This window comes from Mobula birostris, chromosome 6 (genome assembly GCF_030028105.1).
Source record: "Mobula birostris isolate sMobBir1 chromosome 6, sMobBir1.hap1, whole genome shotgun sequence".
Classification (NCBI taxonomy): Eukaryota; Metazoa; Chordata; class Chondrichthyes; order Myliobatiformes; family Myliobatidae; genus Mobula; species Mobula birostris.
In genome coordinates, this window is record NC_092375.1 from 131186975 (window position 1) to 131208278 (window position 21304).

Genomic DNA, 21304 nt, shown 5'->3' on the forward strand with positions numbered 1-21304 from the left:
CCTTCCTAATGGTCATGTGCACCGCTTGCCTTAAACAAAGGAAAAGAGAGAAACAACCTCCCACACATGCTCCCAGGATATTTGAAAATGAACACCAGACAACTAACCAAAGGGAAAAGCAGCTGCAGTTTCCAATCACGACTATCAGAATTGCGCCCCCTCCCACAGGACAGTAATGAACAAAGAATGATTTCAAGGTGTTGCCTTGATCAAGTGTCTGCATATCACTGGGAGAACGTTGCAGAACCTGTAAAGCAGTTTGTGAGAACTTGCTGTAGGCACATTGGGCACAGAAGTATTGGCTGTAAAGTGATATGTGACATCTTTTATTCTGCATGTTTCCCGATAGGGTATCTGGAATGGGTAGATACAGTGCCACCCTTAGTCACCCATCAGTCAAAGGAACGAAGATTTTTATTTTGTTGTGGAAGAAGAAGGAGAAATGAATGGATTGTCTAATAGCATCTCCTCCCCCATGTATGTCTCCTGCTTTACCCTTGTGTCTCCACTGATCGGATTGGATAACTCTCCATTTACCCAGTGTTCCATTCCTGTACCGCTCCTGTCCTCCTGTCTTGCAGATCTTCAAGGAGCAGCTGAACACCAGGGTGGTGCTGGTCGCCATGGAGACGTGGTCAGACAAGGACCGGATTGATGTGGGCCAGGACCAGGCGAAGACCCTGCGCAGCTTCTCCAAGTACAGGCAGCAGTTTGTGAAGGAGCACGCCGACTCGGTCCAACTGCTCTCGTGAGTGCTTTTTTCCCTTCCATCGTGCCTTACATAGCACAGTACAGGACAGTGCAAGTACTTTGGCCCATGATGTTGCGTTCACAACGTTTTAACCTTCTCCGAGATCAATTTAACCCTTCCTTCCTCCACAGCCCTCCATTTTTCTATCATTCCTGTCTAAAAGTTTCTTAAATCGCTCCAACATATGCCCCCTTTTGGCCGACTGGAGGCAAAGAGTAGGATTAAAGGGGGCCTTTTCTGATTGGCTGCTGGTGACTAGTGGTGTTCCGCAGGTGTCAATGTTGGAACTGCTTCTTTTCACATTATATGTTAATGTTTTGGATGATAAAATTGATGACTTTTGTGACCACGTTTGTGGACAATACGAATATAAGTGGAGGGGTAGATAGTGTTGAGGAAGCAGGGTGTCTGTAGAAGAACTTAAATAGATCAAGGGAATGAGCAAATTAGTGACAGGTGAAAGATAGTGTAGGAAGTGTACAGTCATGCATTTTGCTAGAAGGAATAAAGACAGTATTTTCTAAACAGGGAGAAAATTCAGAAATCAGAGATGCAAAGGAACGTGGGAGTCCTCGTGCATGATTACCTAAACATGAACTTGCAGGTTGCGTCAGTTGTCAGGAAGGCACATGCAATGTTATCATTCATTTTGAGAGGAATAAAATATAAAAGCAAGGATGTGATGCTGAGGCTTTATAAGGCATTAGTCAGACTGGTCAGGCCCCTCACCTAAGAAAAGGAGGTTCACAGGAGGTCCAGAGGAGGTTCACGAGAATTATTCTGGGATTGAAAGGGTTAACATATGTAGAGCTTTTGATGGATCTGGACCTGTACCTTTTGAGGATAGTGAGCGAGGAATCTCATTGAAACCTATCAAAAATTGAAAGGCCATGGTAGGGTGGATGTGGAGAGGATGTTTCCTGTCGTGGGGGAGTCTAGGATCAGAGGGCACAGCCACAGAATAGAAGGATATTCCTTTGGAACAGAGATGAGAAGGAATTTCTTTAGCCAGAGAATGCTGAATCTGTGGAAGCCATTGCCACAGGTGGCTGTGGAGGCCAAGCCATTGGATATACTTATAGGTTATTGATTAGGCAGGGCATCGAAAGTTACAAGGAGAAAACAGGAGAATGGGGTTGAGAGGGATGATATATTAGCCATGATGGAATGGTGGAGCAGACTCGATGGGCTGAATGGCTTAATTCTGCTCCTGCTCCTGTGTCCTATGATTTAATGGTATCTGCCTCTACCACCACCCTTGGAGGATGTTCCACACACCTACCTCTGACATCATCCCTATACTTTCCTCCAATCACCTTAAAATTATGAATGCTTGTATTTGCTTGTTCTGGCCTGGGGGGAAAGGCTCTGGCTATTTCCTTGATGATGCCTCTTATCATTTTGTACACCTCTTTCAAGTCACCTCCAGTCATCCTTCTCTCCAAAGAGAAAAGCCCTAGCTCGCTCAACATATCCTCATAAGACATGCTCTCTAATCCAGGCAGCGGCCTGATAAATCTCTTCTGCACTCTCTCTAACAATTCTACACCATTCCTATGAGGCAACCAGAACCGAACGCAATTTAAAGTGTGATCTAACCAGGGTTTTATAGAGTTTTGCAACATTAAAGTTTTTTTTCTCTCTCTACGAATTGATGAGGAGAATTAGTTGTCTTTTTTAATTATGTATTACATATTTGCTTAATACTATGGATGATTTTGATAATGTTTATTTCACTTTCTGTTTGTATTATTATTGATATATATATTTGAGATAATTCTCCTCGTTTGTATATTTGCTCTTTTTAAATCAATAAAAAAGATTAATAAGGAGTTTTGCAACATGACTTTGCAGCTTTTGAACTCACTCCCCTGCTTAATGACGTCCAACACACTATAACCACCTTATCAACCTGTGTAGCCTTCTCCACTCTAAATCACTCTGTGGCACTTGGCCGAGTCTGTTGCCAGTGGAGCCCAACAGCAGGGTATATGAGGAGGTAGTGTGAGGTGTCCCCAAACTATTGTTTGAGGGTGCAGGCTCTGGGCGAGGGCATGGGAGATGAAACACTCCAGAGCTCAGAGGCCTCAGTGGCAGTACAGATATCGAACAGAAGCACTTTTCTCAGAGAGCTGTGAGATGGGAGGCTGCTTTGATTCAGCCAGTGAGGATAGGCCAAGGAAGGGCGTGGTAGCAAATTTGAAATAGTCAGTGTTCCAGCCACAAGCTCCAGAGAGCCAGGTTCAATCCCGACCTCGGGCACTGCCTGTGTGGTGTTTCCACGTGTGACCGCCTGGGTTTCCTGCCGATTCTCTGATCTGCTCCCACATCTCAAAGACGTGCAGATTGCTAGATTAATTAGCTGCTGCAAATTATTCCATGTTGGGTGGTGGGAGGGAGTGGTGGGAGTTGAGGGGAAAGGTAGGTGGGTGGTGGTAACTGTGAGGTAAGGGATTGACGGGATTGCTCTGAGTTAGCATAGACTGATAGGCCAAATGGCCTCTGTCTGTAAGGATGAGGCTTTGCCAGACTCTGTAGAGCAGAATGGTGTAGGAGTGTTCCTCTCCGATCCAGCAGCCTCATCTGTGGAATCCTTTGTTTTTCCTCTCCCCGCCCCAACCTCACTGCACTGAAAACCACCCACTCTCGATCTGCCCCACCTTGCAAAAAGGCACTTGACCACTCTCCCAACTCAAATCAGTTCACCCTTCCCAATGAGCCTATCCTAACCCATGAACCAACTACCTCTCTGCTTGTGTTACCATTACACTGAACACCTCTCCCTCCCTGTATTAGCAGCTCTCCTGTTTTTGGTGTGAAGGGTGGTGGGGTAGAATCTGCAAGGTGTCTAGTGACACTGGAGTGAATTTGAACCCACCCCTCGCTCAAAGGCAGCTGGTTCCCATCAGTACCAAGAAGTGGGTAGTTACTTTACTGCGAAGGAGGATCTTTTTGCTTCTTGGTGCTGTGTGGTGGGCCATCTGGTGCCCCAGAGGACAATCCATTCACAATGAGGATGTCAAGTCGGCCCCTGGGGTGTGTATGTCTCCCCCTCTTCCCCCTCTTCCCCCTCTTCCCCCTCTTCCCCCTCTTCCCCCTCTTCCCCCTCTTCCCCCTCTTCCCCCTCTTCCCCCTCTTCCCCCTCTTCCCCCTCTTCCCCCTCTTCCCCCTCTTCCCCCCTCTCTTCCCCCCCTCCCCCTCCACAAGTTAGTTCATAATCTGAATTTTAACTTTGTTTACTGCTGCAGTGGTGCATCACTGAATTGTTAGTTCAAGTCATTGGAACTTGAACTCTGCACCTCCTATGGATCCATTCCCACACGCTATCAAACATCCTGCTCTAGGGAGGCTAGAATGACTGGATGTCTCTGAGGCTGGGAGCTTTCTCCCAGCTTGGGCATCAGCCTGGTGGACACTGCAACACCAAGCTAACACAGACAGTCACCTAGAGAGGGGGGTGCAGGCCTTTGAGCAGTGAGGGTATAGACTGAGTGGCCACACAGAGTGCTTGGGGTGAACAGTGTAGATATGTTAACGGAAAAGTAGGTGAATTTGCAAAGGAGGTGTTGCTGATGAGATGGGGTCAGGAAGAGGGTATGAATGTCACTCTGTGGCTGTGCATGGATTGGCTGTCGTGGGCTGTACTGTGTAGCCCTGCCTATTTCTGTGGAGCGACTGTTTTCTACTCTCCCATCCCCCCCCCCCACCACCATCTCTGCATTTAACATTTGCCTTTGTTTCCGGCTTGCTGGATTTGTTTTTGCAGAGGCACCACGTTTAGAAGCAGCATGAGTAGCATGGCGTTCTTCGGAGGGGTTTGCTCACTGACTCGAGGAGTAGGAGTGAATGAGGTAAGACCCTCCTGAATTTTCCTTTCTTGTTGTCCACAAATTGGAACCAATGGCTTTGTGTATAATACTAGCCAGCTCATTTAATATTAGCGCTGCTCGTTTTGTATCTGTTAATGACCCAGTATCCTAGGCTCTACCTCCATTTTCACTTATTCTTCTCCCACCTCACCTCTCCCATCTTTCTCTCAACCTCTTCCATCGAAGATCACTCACTGATGCATTAAAATTGTAGAGTCACAGGGAGGTACAGCAAGAAAACAGCCCTCCTCATCTCACCAAATCCGTATCAACCATCACTAAGACTAATCGTAAATCAATGCTATTTTTCCAATGCCTAAATCTTCTTCCTAAGTTTGGACATTCACACTTTCATCCCTTTTATTTGCATTTATAACTGAGTGTGCATGTGTTATGGCTATTTGGGTAATGGAGCTATGCTTCATAGATTTCACAACTTACTGCCCAGAAAGCCGAAACGCAGAATAGAATTCCCCCTCAAGGAATACATGTAAAATCATGAATAATCAACGCAATATTTTTGACATGCTTTTTTTCGCCACGTATAGCTTCACATTATGGAAACTCAATGTAGTCCATTTTCTGGGGACGCAGCCTTCTCAAAAAGACAGTCCTTTTTTGATTGTTATATACGATTGTATGTTTATTTCAAATAGGCATTTTAATGAAACAAAGATCCTCAATTTATGTCACCCAGACAAGTACGTTTTTGTGCTGGTCAAACAGCTCCAGGAAGGTCAGATAAGGTGAAAGCCTTCTTTCTCTCTGCTCAGAACCTGTCTGACTTGCTGTGTGTTTCCACCCCTCGATGCTTTTTATTTCAGATATTTTACATCTGCATCTTTGAGGTCTTGGTGAAAACTGTTCGTATTTGACCTACTTTATTTATAGTTAGTGCGAGCCAGTGAAAGGCTGTTTTAACTGACATCTCTTACAGTCTGATGTCTGCGTAACTAATCAGAACTGTCTGCATTTTAATCTCTCCGATCCAGTTTGGACCAATGTGGTTGACCACTGTTGTACTCGGGCAGAGTCTTGCACAGAATTTGGGTATACAGTGGGAGTCCGAGTCCAAGAGGAAAAGTAAGTGCCGTTAATGTTGTTCATGCACTTGTTCCTGAAGTGAAGCTGATTAGCGAGCTCTCAGTAAGAGTGGAATGGATTCTGATTCCTGGGGGAATGTTGATCCACAGGGCCTGTTCCTGCCTTATGTTCATTCTCCCACTATTTACCTCACACTTGCAACAATTCACCCCCACCCATCCCGAATCCCTCACTCATCTACACATCTGGGGCGATCCACAGGGGTCAGCTAACCCACCGGAGATGCACATTGTTGGGGTACGGGGTGAGGGCTTTCGGCCTATACCGACAGTGAGCCTCTCACTCGTCAGAGCCACACCGAAACACCGCACTGGACTAGTGGCTGTGTAACTCTGTGACAGGAAAACCCCTGAGAGGCTGTGATCAGGTTCTGAGTGCAGGAGTGCGTTCTCCTGGTCTGGGATTGAGAGAAGATTTTGGGGATGTTTATCCTGGGACTCTCCATTACTGTCATTACAATTGCTGGATCACTGGCCACCTAGTGGGGCCCCAGTGAAAGGAGAGGAGGCCCGGAGCCTGCCAACTGACTGCATCATGTGTGTTTTTTTTCTTTTTCAGAGGAATGCGAGTGTCCAGGCTCCTGGGCGGGATGCATCATGGAAGACACTGGGTAGGGTCCTGTTGAACTGTAGTGATCATGCATGCACTGTCGGAATAGAAACGTTTAAACCCCAGACTGCCCAGACTGGTTGGGGAGAGGGGTGTTTGTGTGACGAGGACAGATGGGCCAGAGAGAGAAGATCCCACCCCCCAGGTTCCCGTACATGGTCCATCCATCAGTCTGTCTAGAGATGATGCGAGTGGGGAAGAGAGGACTGGGGAGCAGGGAGACGAGAAAAGATGGGCGGCGACGCAGAGCTTTAAAGGGACGGGTTGCAGGGGCATTGAGGGATGGTTAGGGGTCTTGAGGCGGGGATGGGGAGGGGTGGTAAGTGGGCCGGAGGGAATGCTTGGCAGTGGGTGTACTGTGTGTGTTGGTGGAGGTGGCATCAGGGATGGGGTTGTCTGCCTCACAGAACTAACAGCTGAACTCCCCTCTCTAGTAAAAAGCAGGAGAGAGGGCACACATTCCCTCAGAGGTTGGGGCACTGAGTAAGAGGTTTCTGAGACTGCACCCAGAGTATTGTGTGCATTTCTGGTCGCCATACTAAATGAACAACCTGATTAAACTGGAGAGGGTACAGAAAATCTTCATGTTGCCAGGACTGGAGGAGTTGAGTTACAAGAAAGGTTGAATAGGTTGGGACGTCCTTTCACTGGAATGATGGAGAGTGAGGGGTAACCTTGTAGAAGTTTATAAAATCATGAGGGGCACAGCTAAGGTGGAAACTAGAGGGCATGGGTTTAGGAGAGAGGCGGAAGATTTGAGTGGATCTGAGGGGTAACTCTTTCATGCAGAGGGTGGTGGGCTGGTGGAATGAACTGGCAGAGAAAGCTGTAGAGGTGGGTGCAGTTGACGGACAGACAGGAAAGGTTTAGAGGGATTGGGCCAAATGTGGGGACATGGGGCTAACTCAGGTAGGCATGGACGAGTCCCTCGTGTTTCCATGCTGTGTAACTCTAGGATGGGGAGCAGTGATGGATGGAAAGTGGCAAATGGAGCAAAAAGGAATGGAAACTATGTGAAGAGAGAGAGAGAGAGTGTGTGTGTGTGTGTGTGTGTGTTCAAAGGGACAGTCCTGGCGTTTTGAGTGTGCCACCTGTGACCCTTTTAGAGGAAGAAGAGTTTTGGTGGTTTAGAACATTTGGTTTGAAAAGCTTTGTAGATTTCAAGCTAAGTCCAGATCCCTTCAGAGGCACAAATGAGGCTGAGAGGCCTCTGCGTTGTTTCTACTGCAAACGGGAGCACCCTCAGCCTGGGGAGTCTCCAAACCTCAATACAAGGGCTTCGGCCCAGCCAATGCATGGGAGGCCACTCTAAGGGGGGGCAGTGGGAGTGCCAGTGTTTTGGGAATGCCCCATGGCAATTCCTTATACCACCAATGTATTTAATTCAGACACTAATTAGTGAAAATCCACAGTGTTCTCTCTGGGCGAAGGATTGCATACACCGGCAAGCAGAGCTCTTGGGTTAGTTACTGTGGATGGAAATCCATCACTGTGCCCAAGCCCTAAGATGAAATAGTACAGTGAGAGGCCGTTCAGCCCCACAGAGGAATGCCCTAACTGTGCCAGGATGTCATTCGATTCCTTCCTCCCTCAGCCCTTATTTAATTGTCCCCATAAATGCTTCGGTGTCATGCTCTGTGCGCATGCGCCGGTCGTGCATGCAGCCTGTTACAGTTGCTCCATATAGCCAGTTTCCCCCGGGATCAATAAAGTATGACTATGACTTTGCAGTCAGTCTGTGGTGATCCCAGCTCCCGCCGTTCTTTGGGGAAACATCCATGATTGAGCTATAGTGGCAGCTTCCAGCACCATCGCCAACCCCCATCATATTCTGTCCTTCAGCCCTGCCCCTGGCACACCCCCTCCCTCAGTTCTGTCGGCACCCACCCTCGCCACCCCCTACCCTGCCACGCTCTCTCACTCAACCCTGGCCCTGCCAATTCTCTCTAGGATCAGGGAGCCTTGCTGATGCCTGAGGTTCACGTTGACCTCAGTACCATTTTTGGGAGGGGATTGGTAGTGGGTGTAGGTGCTTAATCAGGATTGGGAGGGGTGAGGGACCTCCCTTTTTCCGGCAATTGTACAAATGCATCTGCATCAGATTGGGTTGGGAATGGGTGTGGGTTGGCTCCAGTTTGTGTCAGTCATGGAGGGGCTGCAGTTTATATTTGTACCCAACCTGGCACAGAAATACCAGGCTCAATCCTGGAGTTACCTCTGTAGACAGATGTTTTTGGATCAGGAGTAGGCCCTGCAGCCCCTCGAGACTACACCCCTATCTGATCAGATCATGGCTGTCTGGTAGTAACTTCACCTTTGCCTGTGGTAACTTTTCACCCCGTTGCTAGGCATACGTTTGACTTTGTTGATCATCTTGCCTTGATTGGGCAGAGTTGGGCACTGGGTCTGGTTTGTTGGAGATCTCATCCCTTCTTGCTGTTCTCCACCTGCAGGTTTTACCATGTCCGCAAGTTCTCCAGGTGCAGCATAATGGAATACAAAGAGTTTCTACAAAGAGGCGGGGGAGCTTGTCTCTTCAACAGACCAACAAAGGTAGGATTCACTGACTCCAGTGGTCAAGATTTAGTCAGTCAGTCTTTGTCTCAAACTTCAGCATCGGTGGAGATGTATGGCCTGACCTGATGGACATTTCCAGTATCTCATGTTTCCTACTACTGCTGTTTGTCATATCTTCCAGTCCCTTTACTTCACAAGCTGCCCTCATTCATCAGTTCACTAAACGCCATTAGAAGCAACTGTGTTACCTTCATGACTTTGGTCTCCACCCGATCACAAACATCCCTTCTGATTCACTCCGCCTCTCCCCCACCCCACTGCCCAGCAACACAGTTACACATGTTGCAGGCAAACTACACACGTACAGTAAGCAAGGTCAGATTTGAACTGGGGTTCTGGACCTATGATGCCTCAAGTGAAGACTAATTTAGAATGAACATGCCTACCCAATGTTTTGGTCATTTGAGCCTGATCACTATTGAAAGGAATCTGTGTAAAGTGCTGAATCTAACCTAGGAGTTAGGAAGTGTATACCATATTACAAGCAGTCACTTCATTTTTATTAGCCCCTGTTGACCACTGAAAGATTATTTATTTACAGGACAGGAGATGAGACTATGCCTCTCAAATGAAACTTACTCTCTTAAGGTCATCTCTTTCTTAAATAAAACAAAATGTGCTGGAAACATTCAACAGTTGGGCAGTATCGGTGAAGAGCGAAACAGTCAGTATTTTGGATTGAAGACCCTTCATGAGAACTGGGGAAGTTTTAAGTTGCAGGGAGGGTGATGAAGTCAATGAAAATAATCTCCCAATCGGGTGAGTCATGGGTGATCCCAATATTTGCAGAACTGGTTGATAGGTTAATGAGGGCGACTAGAAAGTGAGAAGAAACACTTGACCAGAACTGCACACAGTATGCCAAATTAGGCCTCACCAACACCTTATAGAACTTCTGTGGTTAAGAAGGCATACGGTGTATTGGCCTTCATCAACCGAGGAATTGAGTTCAAGAGCTGAGAGGTAATGTTACAGCTATATAGGACCCTGGTCAGACCCCACTTGGAGTACTGTGCTCATTTCTGGTCACCTCACTACAAGAAGGATGTGGAAATTATAGAAAGGGTGCAGAGGAGATTTACACCCTGTCTGGATTGGGGAGCATGCCTTATGGAAATAGGTTGAGTGAACTTGGCCTTTTCTCCTTGGAGCGACGGAAGATGAGAGGTGACCTGATGGAGATATATAAGATGATGAGAGGCATTGATCATGTGGATAGTCAGAGGCTTTTTCCCGGAGCTGAAATGGTTAACACGAGAGGGCACAGTTTTAAGGTGCTTGGAAGTAGGTACAGAGGAGATGTCAGGGGTAAATTTTTTACGCAGAGAGTGGTGAGTGCGTAGAATGGGCTGCCAGTGATGGTGGTGGAGGCAGATACAATGGGGTCTTTTAACAGACTCCTGGATAGGTACACGGAGCTTAGAAAAATAGAAGGCTATGGGTAACCCTAGGTAATTTCTAAAGTAAGTACATGTTTGGCACAACATTGTGAGCCCAAAGGTCTGTATTGTGCTGTTGGTTTTCTATCTTTCTATGAGATACTTTCTATGAGCCACAGACAGGTGAGAGCAGGAGTGGGACAGGGTTCTAAAAGCAGTCAGCAACTGGATGCTCAGAAATATTCCAGCAAATTTAAAAATCTTTCCTTCAGTGATGTCATGAATAGAGTAGGTAATGGCTTGTACTTCAGAGAAATTTCCATAATGATAAATAGACATGGCTCAGTTTCAGTAAAATTTTATTTTGTTTTTAATGTTTCTAAATTCAAGTGTACTAAATATCCAATGATCAGAATGTCCAGGAACCAGATTTTAAGGAACAAACAAACTATATTTCCTGTTAATTGGGACACATTGGGACCAGTACATTTTGGCCCAATTAGCCAAATTTTCATGGAAATAGTTAAAAACCATAAAAAAAGGCAAACTGCTATTTAACTGAGTTACAAATTATTTATTTAAATGAAATACAGAACAAATTAGTGCACTACCAATACTACTACTACAGTACTGTAAAACTGTGTAATAGTTCCTAATAGTTATCAATGGAGGAATTCATTCAGTGCACACTGTTGTGTTCTCTTGATTGACTGTAAATGAACAAAATCAGTGCAAACGCTTAATGCAAATAATGGACTGACTTGCTATAATGCTTTTGATGATTGCATCCTGCAAGTCTTCATTTTTATTGCAGCAGTCAAGATGATTGTTCATATCTTCAAATTCTTCTAAGTTACTAACTTGCTGAAGGAGTGCAGTCATTTCATTTTTACTCCCCAGTCTTTCTGGCATCTCCAAGACTGAATGCTTGAAACTGCAATGAGCAAATCAGTTCTGAATTGCCTTAATGTTTATTTCTTGCCAATTATCAGTGACAAAAATCACTGTTTTTTGAACACAAACACACGCAAGTGATGCTGTTTAATAACTCCAGGCACCTTGTAGTGTCTAATGGCCACACAATTGCACGCAAATGACAGTAGTTCAGCACAGTCTCCTGTCCCAATTAGGTGGCATAGTGTCCCAACTAAATGAAGGGAATCCAATTAAACTGAAGGGAATCTGTATTTTATTGAGGGAGAAAATTGATAACCCATAAAAGTACAACCTGCATTGGTTCATATTCTTTTGATCAGTCATTAGCCAGGTGTATCTGATTTAAATGCTATTTTTCACTCTACTGAATAAAAGAATCTTATGGATATTCTTCTGCCGAAGTTACAGTTGCTGCTTGGAGTCAAGTTTTTGGATATTATGAGGCAGTTTATCTGAAAGAGAGCCTGTAGCGTAACTTTCACACAGGGTTGCTTGGAAAAGAATACATAATGACCAGCAATACAGATATTTTAATTTTCTACTGTAATCTGTTGGCGTAAATCTCACCATTGCAACTTTGTATTTCGCACTGTTCAAATGTCCTTTTGAATTTGTATCTTGCAACATTTGGCAGTGAAAAATGATGCCAAATACTAGTGCACATGAAGCACAGGACTTTGGAAGGTCTTGCATGGGTAATGGAAAAAAATTAGGACTAAAGCTCTGTCAGGGATTGGAGAATGTGTTACAATCAGCACAGGTGGGGATGCACATCTTCCCAAGAATCCAGTATCTGTTCTTCAAGAATCACCAACTTGATTTACCAGTTATTGACACAGATGACAGCAAAAACTGCAGTAGTGTACTCTCTCATACACAAACAGTCCAAGTCAGTGATGTACATCGGAATATATTGGAGGCACAGTAGTTCATCTAGTGCTTCATAGCTCCAGCAACTCAGGTTCGATCCTGACTGTCTTCATGGAGCTTGCACGCTCTGCCAGTGAAGGCATGGATTACCTCTAGGTAGTCTGGCTTCCTCACACATCCCAAAATCATGCGGGTTGCTAGGCAGTTGGTTTGTAAATTGCCCCTCCTGTCCTAGAATTTGGGAGGAAGTTGATGGGAAGGTGGGAGAACAAAATAGGATTAGTACGAATAGGTGGCTGAGGGTACCAAAGGGCCTGATTGTGTAGTGCATGTCTTCGTGGCTCTATGAGTCTTATCAAATGTGCATGTAAACAGCATTTCTTGTATTGTCTTCCTTCTGCTGAACTGTGAAACAACAGGATGTGCTTATATATTGTTAAATCTTTCACAATAATCTATGGTGTAGTAAATTCATTATCTTACTTCCCTTGCAACCAATCCTTACTTTTAAACAAATTACTGATAAAATGAAAACAAACCTCACCAAAGCAATTGTTATCCTTTCAGAAATCTATGATTCTAAGCCTCATTTTCCCCTGTCTCTTTATTCTTGTTTCCTCGGTGTATCTTGGAATACTGTGGTTATGTTCTGGAGTCTTTGGTAATCTGTGGAAGTGAGCAGGGTTTTGGTGATTTTAGAGCCACGAGTGCTCGATCTCCATCTGGGTGCGTGCCCGCTCAGTTGGAGCCTAGGTCCCTGAAGCAAGCTGGCAGCAGGGATTCCCAGATGTGGTCCAAACTGTTGTCAAGTGACCTGCCCCATTTCAACCCAGGCCCATAAAATAGTTACAGTTGTGGGCTTAGAATTTCATACATACAATAAGTCATTGGATTACTAAGGAAAACAAATCCATCAGCAATTGTATTTGGGGACTTAGCATGTGGACTGCAGAGTCTTAGAAAGATACAACACAAAAATAGATGATTCAGCTTACCGAGACCCAGCTAGTTATTATCCCAAACACAAGAGATTCTCCAGGTGCTGGAAATCCAAAGCAACACTCTCAAAATGCTGGAGGAGCTTAGCAGGTCAGACAGCATCAATGGAAAGAAATAAACAATTGACATTTCAGGCGGAGATTCCTTCTTCAGGACTGGAAAGGAAGGGGAAAGGCGTAAAGTGAAGTGGTGGAGGAAGTGGAAGGAGGATAGCTAGAAGGTGATAGGTGAAGTCAGGTGGGTAGGAAAGGTAAAGGGCTGGAGTGGAAGAAATCTGACAGGAGATGAGAATGGACTATTGGAGAAGGGGATCCAGGGGGAGGTGATGGGCAGGTGAGAAGATGTAAGAGGCCAGAGTGGGGAGTGGAAGAAGAGGGGAAGGGGAGTGATTTTTCTTACTGGAAGAAGCTATCGATATTCATGTCATCAGTTTGGAGGCTACCCAGATGGAATATAAGGTGTTGCTGCTCCACCCTGAGGGTGGCTTCATCATGACACGAGAGGAGGCCATGGACCATGGACGTGTCGGAATGGGAATGGGAATTAAAATGTTTGGTCACCGGGAAGTTCCACTTTTTGTGGACTGAGCGGAGGTGCTCAACGAAGTGGTCCCCAATTTACGACAGCTCTCACCAGTGGAGAGGAGGCCACATCGGGAGCACCGGACACAATACACGACCCCAGCAGACTCGCAGGTGGAGTGTTTCCTCAGCTAGGACTGCTTGGGGCCCAGAATGATGCCAAATACTAATGCACATGAAGCGCAAGACTTTGGAAGGTCTTGTGTGGATAATGAAAGAAATTAGGACTAAAGCTCTATCAGGTAATGGAGAAGGTGTTACAGTCAGCTCAGGTGGAGGGGGGGGGAAGCACACCTGCCCAAGAATCCAGTATCTGTTCTTGATTATAAGCAGAGTGATAACCGTGTAATTTCTTTCCTGCTGCTGTTCCAGCTCTATGAAACCACGGAGTGTGGCAATGGATACGTGGAGTCCGGGGAAGAATGTGACTGCGGACTGCGAATGGTAGGCTCAGCGTGTGCATCTCCTTCCTTGCTTCTGATTATTGAGGCCTGCTTTATGCTTCAGCCGTCCTGACTCCCCCTCAGATGGAGGGTGTGAAGATGCCAAGGTTGATGGCAGAGTTGGCATTGTTGGGCAATGTGACCACCAGGTTACTCCTGGCTGGCAGTCTGGTCAATGACAACTGCACTTCACAGAACCCGTGGTTCCCTGCTACTGGATGATGGCACAATAAGTAAATGACTCCCTTAGCTTTACCAGATGCCCATTTGCTGCTTGTTCTCCCACAGCCATCAACCCCCTGCCCCCCCACTGCATCCAATGAATTATTAACACGTAAACACTTGACTCCTGCAAACCAAATGAGAAAATCTTGTCCCCCTTCCGAAATGCTCAAGTAATTGTGATCCACGTTACTGATCAGACGGGGAGCTGTTCCAGTCCATGGATGGGCGGCCATGTGAGAGAACCAGTGTTTGAATGAATCCTCTTCTTTGTGTTTCTTTTCAACTGAGCTTTGTCCTGTACAGGATGGGCGGGCAAGACTTGTCCAGTACACTGGGCTGTTGAAAGCCATACAGAATGTGTTCTGGTAGCACAGTAGAGGGCTTCATAGTTAGGTAGATGTATAACAAAGGAATCATATGTGCAGGAAAAATAAATACATATTTCAGGAATGCAGAGGAAATCTCCTTGGAGTGGTTCAAATACATGAAGAGGAAGTGAGATAAACAGGTGATGGAAAAGGTAATAGGACGATAGGAACAGTTACTTGTGAATCATGGACTCTGGCATGCTATGTTGTTGCTGTATCTTCATTCTCAGAGCTGGATGTGATTTTCTCTTGTCTCTGTTCCCTCTCCCAGGAATGCTACGGGACCTGTTGTAAGAAGTGCTCACTTGCCAATGGTGCCCACTGCAGTGATGGGCCCTGCTGCAATCACACTTGCCAGGTATCGGATTAACCAGTGTCATGTAACCTCGTGAAGCTGCGCGGGCCTCCTGGGGGGTGGGGGGGGAGGAGCTCCATGGGGCAAGTCTGACCCCGCTGTTGTGGTAATGAGTGTTAGTGTGCGTGCGCGCGTGCTCCAAGCCATCAGCCACCCATTTAGACTGATCAACGTACCTTTGAACCGTCTTAATGAACTGGCGCTTTCGCGATCCTCTGAAGGATTCGGCATATTTAACTTTCAAGCATGCAGATCAGCACCTTTAAGTGGACGAAGGTACATCACCATGGCCGGAAGTGAGAGAGGAGGAGCGGTCTCCAAGCCAGGCCGAAACAGAAAGGAATGAAATCTCCTCTCCCCAGGGGTCCCAACACACTAGACCGTTCCTATACTACGGTAAGGAATGCCTACCATTCCAAGCCCAGACCGCACCTTGGAAAATCTGATCACTTGTCTGTCCTTCTCCTGCCTGTTTACAGGCAGTGGCTACGGAGCAAGGCTGCAGGGATTAGGACAACAAAGAGGTGGTTGCAGGAAGCGGAGGAGCAGCTGCATGATTGCTTCAAACCAGTGGACTGGGCCGTGTTCAATGACTCATCAGAGGATGTGAATGAATACACCATGGTTGTCATGGACTTTATAAGAACAGTCACGTACTAGTGTGCCCCCAGCCCTGATGAACCATGAGATTCGCATTCTGCTAAGGGTCAGGTCAGAGGTATTCAGGTCTGGTGACAAGTAAGGTACAAAAGGTCCAGGTATGATCTCCAGAAAGCCATCTTACAGGCAGGTTTGAATGTGTTCACCTCTTACAAAGTGAAATCAGTGACATAGTTGACAACAGGGCTTTGCTTCCAGATGATCTCAACACCTTTGATGCTCGCTTTGACTGTCAAATCGTGGAAGAACCACCACTAACTCCCACAGTCCTTAATGGACCTGTGATTTCAGTCTCTGAGGCCAATGCGAGAGCATCCTTCAGGAGTTTGAACTCACAGAAAGCATCTGACCCAGATGGGGTGCCTGGTCGAGTACTGTAGACCTGTGCTGATTAACTGGCTGGAGTGTTCACCGATATATTTAACCTCTTGCTTCAGCAGTCTGAGGTACCTACCTGTTTCAAACAGGCTTCAATTATACTGGTGCCTCACAAGAATGTGATAACCTCCAATAGCACTTACATCCACTATGATGTTTTGAGAGGTTGGTAACGAAACATATTAACTCCTTCCTGAGAAGTGACTTGGATCTGCTCCAGTTTTCCAAGGAAGGAGCTGAAGATTGAAATTAGGAGAGCCAGAAGGGACCATGAGAAGGCCTTGGCGGACAGTGGAAAAGTGTGTATGGAACCGGAGGAGATAGCAGAGGTACTTAATGAGTACTTTGCTTCAGTATTCACTACGGAAAAGGATCTTGGCAATTGTAGGGATGACTCTCAGTGGACTGAAAAGCTTGAGCATGTAGATATTAAGACAGAGGATGTGCTGGAGCTTTTGGAAAGCATCAAGTTGGATAAGTCACCGGGACCGGATGAGATCTACCCCAGGCTACTGTGGGAGGCGAGGGAGGAGATTGCTGAGCCTCTGGTGATGATCTTTGTATCATCAATGGGGACAGGAGAGGTTCCAGAGGATTGGAGGGTTGCAGATGTTGTTCCCTTATTCAAGAAAGGGAGTAGAGATAGCCCAGGAAATTATAGATTACTGAGTCTTACTTTAGTGGTTGGCAAGTTGATGGAAAAGATCCTGAGAGGCAGGATTTAAGAACATTTGGAGAGGCATAATATGATTAGGAATAGTTAGCATGGCTTTGTCAAAGGCAGGTCGTGCCTTACGAGCCTGAATGAATTTTTTGAGAATGTGACTAAACACATTGAAGGTAGAGCAGTAGATGCAGTGTGTATGGATTTCAGCACGGCGTTTGATAAGGTACCCTATGCAAGGCTTATTGAGAAAGTAAGGAGGCATGGGATTCATGGGGACATTGCTTTATGGATCCAGAACTGGCTTGCCCAGAGAAGGCACAGAGTGGTTGTAGACGGGTCATATTCTGCGTGGAGGCCGGTGACCAGTGGTGTGCCTCAGGGATCTGTTCTGGGACCCTTACTCTTGGTGATTTTTATAAATGACCTGGATGAGGAAGTGGAGGGATGGGTTAGTAAATTTTCTGATGACACAAAGGTTGGGGGTGTTGTAGATAGTGTGGAGGGCTGTCAGATGTTACAGTGGGACATCGATAGCATGCAGAACTAAGCTGAGAAGTGGCAGATGGAGTTCAACCCAGGTAAGTGTGAGGTGGTTCATTTTGGTAGGTCAAATATGAAGACGTAATATTGTATCAATGGTAAGACTTGGCAGTGTGGAGGATCAGAGGGATCTTGGGGTCCGAGTGTGTGAATTGTTAACTACTATAAATGTTTATTCCTGTGGGTAAAACTTCAAGTCTGGTCAGTTAATAAATCCTGAAAGCCCATTCTACCAGGCTCGAGGACGGCTTCTATAGTTTTCTAGTATGAAAAGATAGACTTTTGACCTCAGAATCTACCGGTTCTCATTATGAGTAGGGTTTTGGCTCGGATCGTCAACTGTTCTCCATACATGCTGCTTGACCTGCTGAGGTCCTTCAGCATTTTGTGTGCTGCCCTAGATTTTCAGCATCTGCAGAATCTCCTGCATTTACCATTACGACCTTGCAACTTAATGTCTTCCTGCACTGTGCTTTCTCAGTCACTGTAACACTTTAATCTGCACTCTGTAATTGTTTTTCCCTGGTAGTATCTCAGTGTATTGATGTGATGTACAGATGACATGCAAATCAAGTTGTTCAGTGTACCTCAGTACACGTGACAATAATAAATGAATTTAATCAGATATTGTAAAATTCCCACACCATTTAACACACTCAGCACCAGGAGTGGATTCATTACAAGTGCTGTGAGACAGTCATTAAGGTCTTCCTTTTATGCAAAACATTCCAAAGTGCTCCCTTTTGAAGTACAGCCGTAATATTTCAATGTGTGGAATATGAGAGTGATCGTGCTGAGTAATCCCCCACAAACCTTGGTGTGAGCAGACCGTTTCTATTGAGCGTGCCTCGGTGCTCTCCAAGGCCAGTAAGTGACTTGATGTTCTGTGCTCTGGTCCTCAGTTCCTGAAGCGAGGTTATGACTGCCGAGATCCTGTGAACGATTGTGATATACCAGAGTACTGCACTGGAGACTCAGGCCAGGTACGTGCGGTCCATATGAGTGGAGAGCAGGGACCCGGAGGTGTGTGGTAGGAGAGGGGCTTTTGCACTATTTATTTCTTACAGAAACTTACTGTATTTTTTTTTTGTTTTGCAGTGTACTGATGTCACAAAACAACATGTCATGTTGTATGTCAGTAATAATAAAGCTGATTCTGATTGTGTAGCCTGTTCCATGATGTTCCGCACCTTTCTCCCCGGCCCACAGTGAGGAACCTATCCACTTGGCAGACATATTTACAACCAGATGGTGGAGATTTAAATTAAGGGGGTAGAGGCTTAGGATAATTTGAGGAAGAATTTCTCTACTCTTTCAACAAATGCAAATCTTTTGAATTATTTTCACTCGTAAGTCGAGAATTGACGACCTGTTTTTACAAAGACGTATATGCCCATCCCAGTTCGGAAGTGTTGTTGGACGAGCACTTGGATCACTATAGTGCAGAAGGCTATGTGGGCCGACTGCTGGAAAGTAGGATTACATTTCACAGACCTCTGATTTGCTGCATGGACACAGTGGGCCAGAGGACCAGTTTCCCAGCTGTACGACTAAATGACACCATCTCCCCAAACCTGGAAAGCTTGTGGTTTTATTTATTTCCTTTGCTCTGGATTCTCCTGTTTTCCCCTGTCTCTCCTACCAATGCCCGTTCACCTCAAGAAATTCAATTGGAGATTTGACTATTGAGGGAAATACAAACACACTGTATACAACCAGCCCTACTGATTTAAGTCTTTAACTCCTGATATCACTCTGCCTCCAAGCTGGCTAAGGAGAAGGGGCAGTGGTTGCTCCTTTATCTTGCCACGTAAAGAAAGGTTTCTCCAAAGTTGAACCCTGTCTATTAATCATTATTTCAGCAGGAAAAAAAAAATCAGTGGAACTAACCCCCCTTGATTCACAAATGTGATTCTGTTTCCAGCAGAGTTGAAGTTTCCTCTTGCTGTCACAACCTTGGGCTATTGATTTGCACAATGCCAAAATCATGGCTTGGCACAACTGGAGGCTGTGTACCACCTCATCCGTGTGGAGCTTTATTTGTCCTGATTTTGACCAGATGCATAGTGTGCCACAAAAGAGGCCATGGCAGGGTGGATGTCAGGATGTTTCCACTAGTGAGAGAGTCTCAAACAAGTAAGAGGCCTGTCACTTAAAGTCGAAATTTCTCCACCCAGAGGTGCCCCCCCCCCCCAGAAAACTTAAAAATATTTACTGCGGAGGTAGATAAATAGTTAAAAGATTAGGTTATTGAGGACTATGGGTGTCTGAAACCGAGGAGGTGAAGCAGATCAAAATTCAAAGTAAATTCATTACCAAAGCACATATATGTCACCACATGCAATTCTGAGATTCATTTTCTTGTGGGCATTCACAGTAAATAGAAGAAACACAATAGAATCAGTGAAAGACTGCACCCAATAGGATGGACAAACAATGTGCAAAAGACAACAAATAGTGCAGATACAAAAAGAAAGGAAAAAAAACAGTAGTATAAATAAATAAACAATAATTACCAAGAGCATGCAATGAAGAGTCCTTGAAAGTGGGTCCATAGATTGTGGGAACATTTCAATTATGGGATGAGTGAAGTTATCCCCTCTAGTTCAAGACCCTGATGGTTCATAAACCTGGTGGTGTGGGTCTTGAGACTTCTGTACCACCTTCCTGATGGCAACAGCAGTAGGTGGTGAGGGTCCTCTTGACGATGAATACTGCTCTCCTGTGACAGTCGTCCATGTAGATGTGCTCAATGCTGGAGAGGGAGGTCTGTCCCCATGGGGCAGTCTTGAGGGGCTACTCCTGCTCCTGTTTTCAGTGTACTCCATCCTGCAGTGAGGCAGAATGAATAATGGTCCTTTCTTCCTTGCTCATGGTTGCATTTTAATTACGGTGATTTATCTGTTTATTCCAGTGCCCTCCTAACCTCCACAAGCAGGACGGGTATGCTTGTGACATGAACCGGGTGAGTGGGTCTCATTCTTCATACAGACCGGCACTGCTGTGTTTCCTCTTGTCACAGTTCAGTCCTCAGTAACCCAAGGGTGTCTTTTGTCCTGCAGGGCCACTGTTTCAACGGGGAGTGTAAAACCAGAGACAATCAATGCAAGATGATTTGGGGCTCAAGTAAGGAGACTGCTGTACTCGGGATCACCTCCGACGTGAATTAGCCATTCTGCCAATTTAACAATGGCGGGGATTCTCAGTGAGCAGACGGTGCTTGTAGAGAGGAGCAGGCAAAGGCAGTGACCTTGCAGCAGAGCAGAGAAAGTGAGGAGGGAGTGAGAATGGAGAGAAGCCCAGGGAAAGGATAGAGAGTGAGGGACAAATAATAGAGCTGGCTGGGGAGGGCAGTTAAGGTTTTGGATATAACAGCAACCATTCAATATTTGCAAGTTTAGTGTCTCTGTTTAGTGTAATGTTTCATATGCTTCTTTCAAAAGATTATTTTCCTTCTAATTCACTAAGATGTAATGAATGCAAGAAACAAACTATTAAATCTCAGTTGGTTGACAGATTCTTGATTGGTCAGGGCATGGGGAGAAGGCAGGAGATTGGGGCTGAGAGAAATTGCACCAGTCATGATGAAATGGCGGAAAAGACTCGATGGGCCAAATGACCTAATTCTGCTCCTGTATCTTATGGTCAGTTCATCTTATATGCTTCTCGTTCCCTCAATTGAACGCGGTCTTGTATTTGTGCTAAATATCCACTGTGGTTTAAATAAGGCTCTACATTAGAATGCGGATGGAAGGAACTTGTTAAAAGCTTGATAAACAAGAAACATTTATGCTATATGGTGGAGTGCTGTAAATATCATTGCCACATTATGCCAGGAGATGATTGCTTGCGTCCTAGTGGGGAAGTTATTACATCACTCTGGTTATTCATGACACAGTGTTGAGGATTTTTAAGTTTATTTTTATTCATTCTGCTTCCAGCTCCGAGCTTTCAGTTTGTCATGAACACAGTTTGAGGCTGTGATCTGGGCTT

The 21304-nt window shown here is 45.6% G+C and overlaps 1 protein-coding gene across 6 annotated transcripts in view; it reads left to right on the forward strand.

The window, feature by feature from the left end:
* Positions 1 to 21304, forward strand: part of adam23a (ADAM metallopeptidase domain 23a) — a 163621-nt gene that overhangs the window by 95568 nt on the left and 46749 nt on the right. For all 6 annotated transcript variants that reach the window (XM_072261324.1, XM_072261327.1, XM_072261325.1 and 3 more), the window contains exons 11-20: positions 582 to 748; positions 4518 to 4602; positions 5613 to 5703; positions 6283 to 6334; positions 8787 to 8886; positions 14048 to 14119; positions 14983 to 15069; positions 18214 to 18294; positions 20226 to 20276; positions 20374 to 20437. In XM_072261324.1, the coding sequence (XP_072117425.1) occupies positions 582 to 748; positions 4518 to 4602; positions 5613 to 5703; positions 6283 to 6334; positions 8787 to 8886; positions 14048 to 14119; positions 14983 to 15069; positions 18214 to 18294; positions 20226 to 20276; positions 20374 to 20437 (850 nt within the window). The remainder of the gene's footprint in view (positions 1 to 581; positions 749 to 4517; positions 4603 to 5612; positions 5704 to 6282; positions 6335 to 8786; positions 8887 to 14047; positions 14120 to 14982; positions 15070 to 18213; positions 18295 to 20225; positions 20277 to 20373; positions 20438 to 21304) is intronic.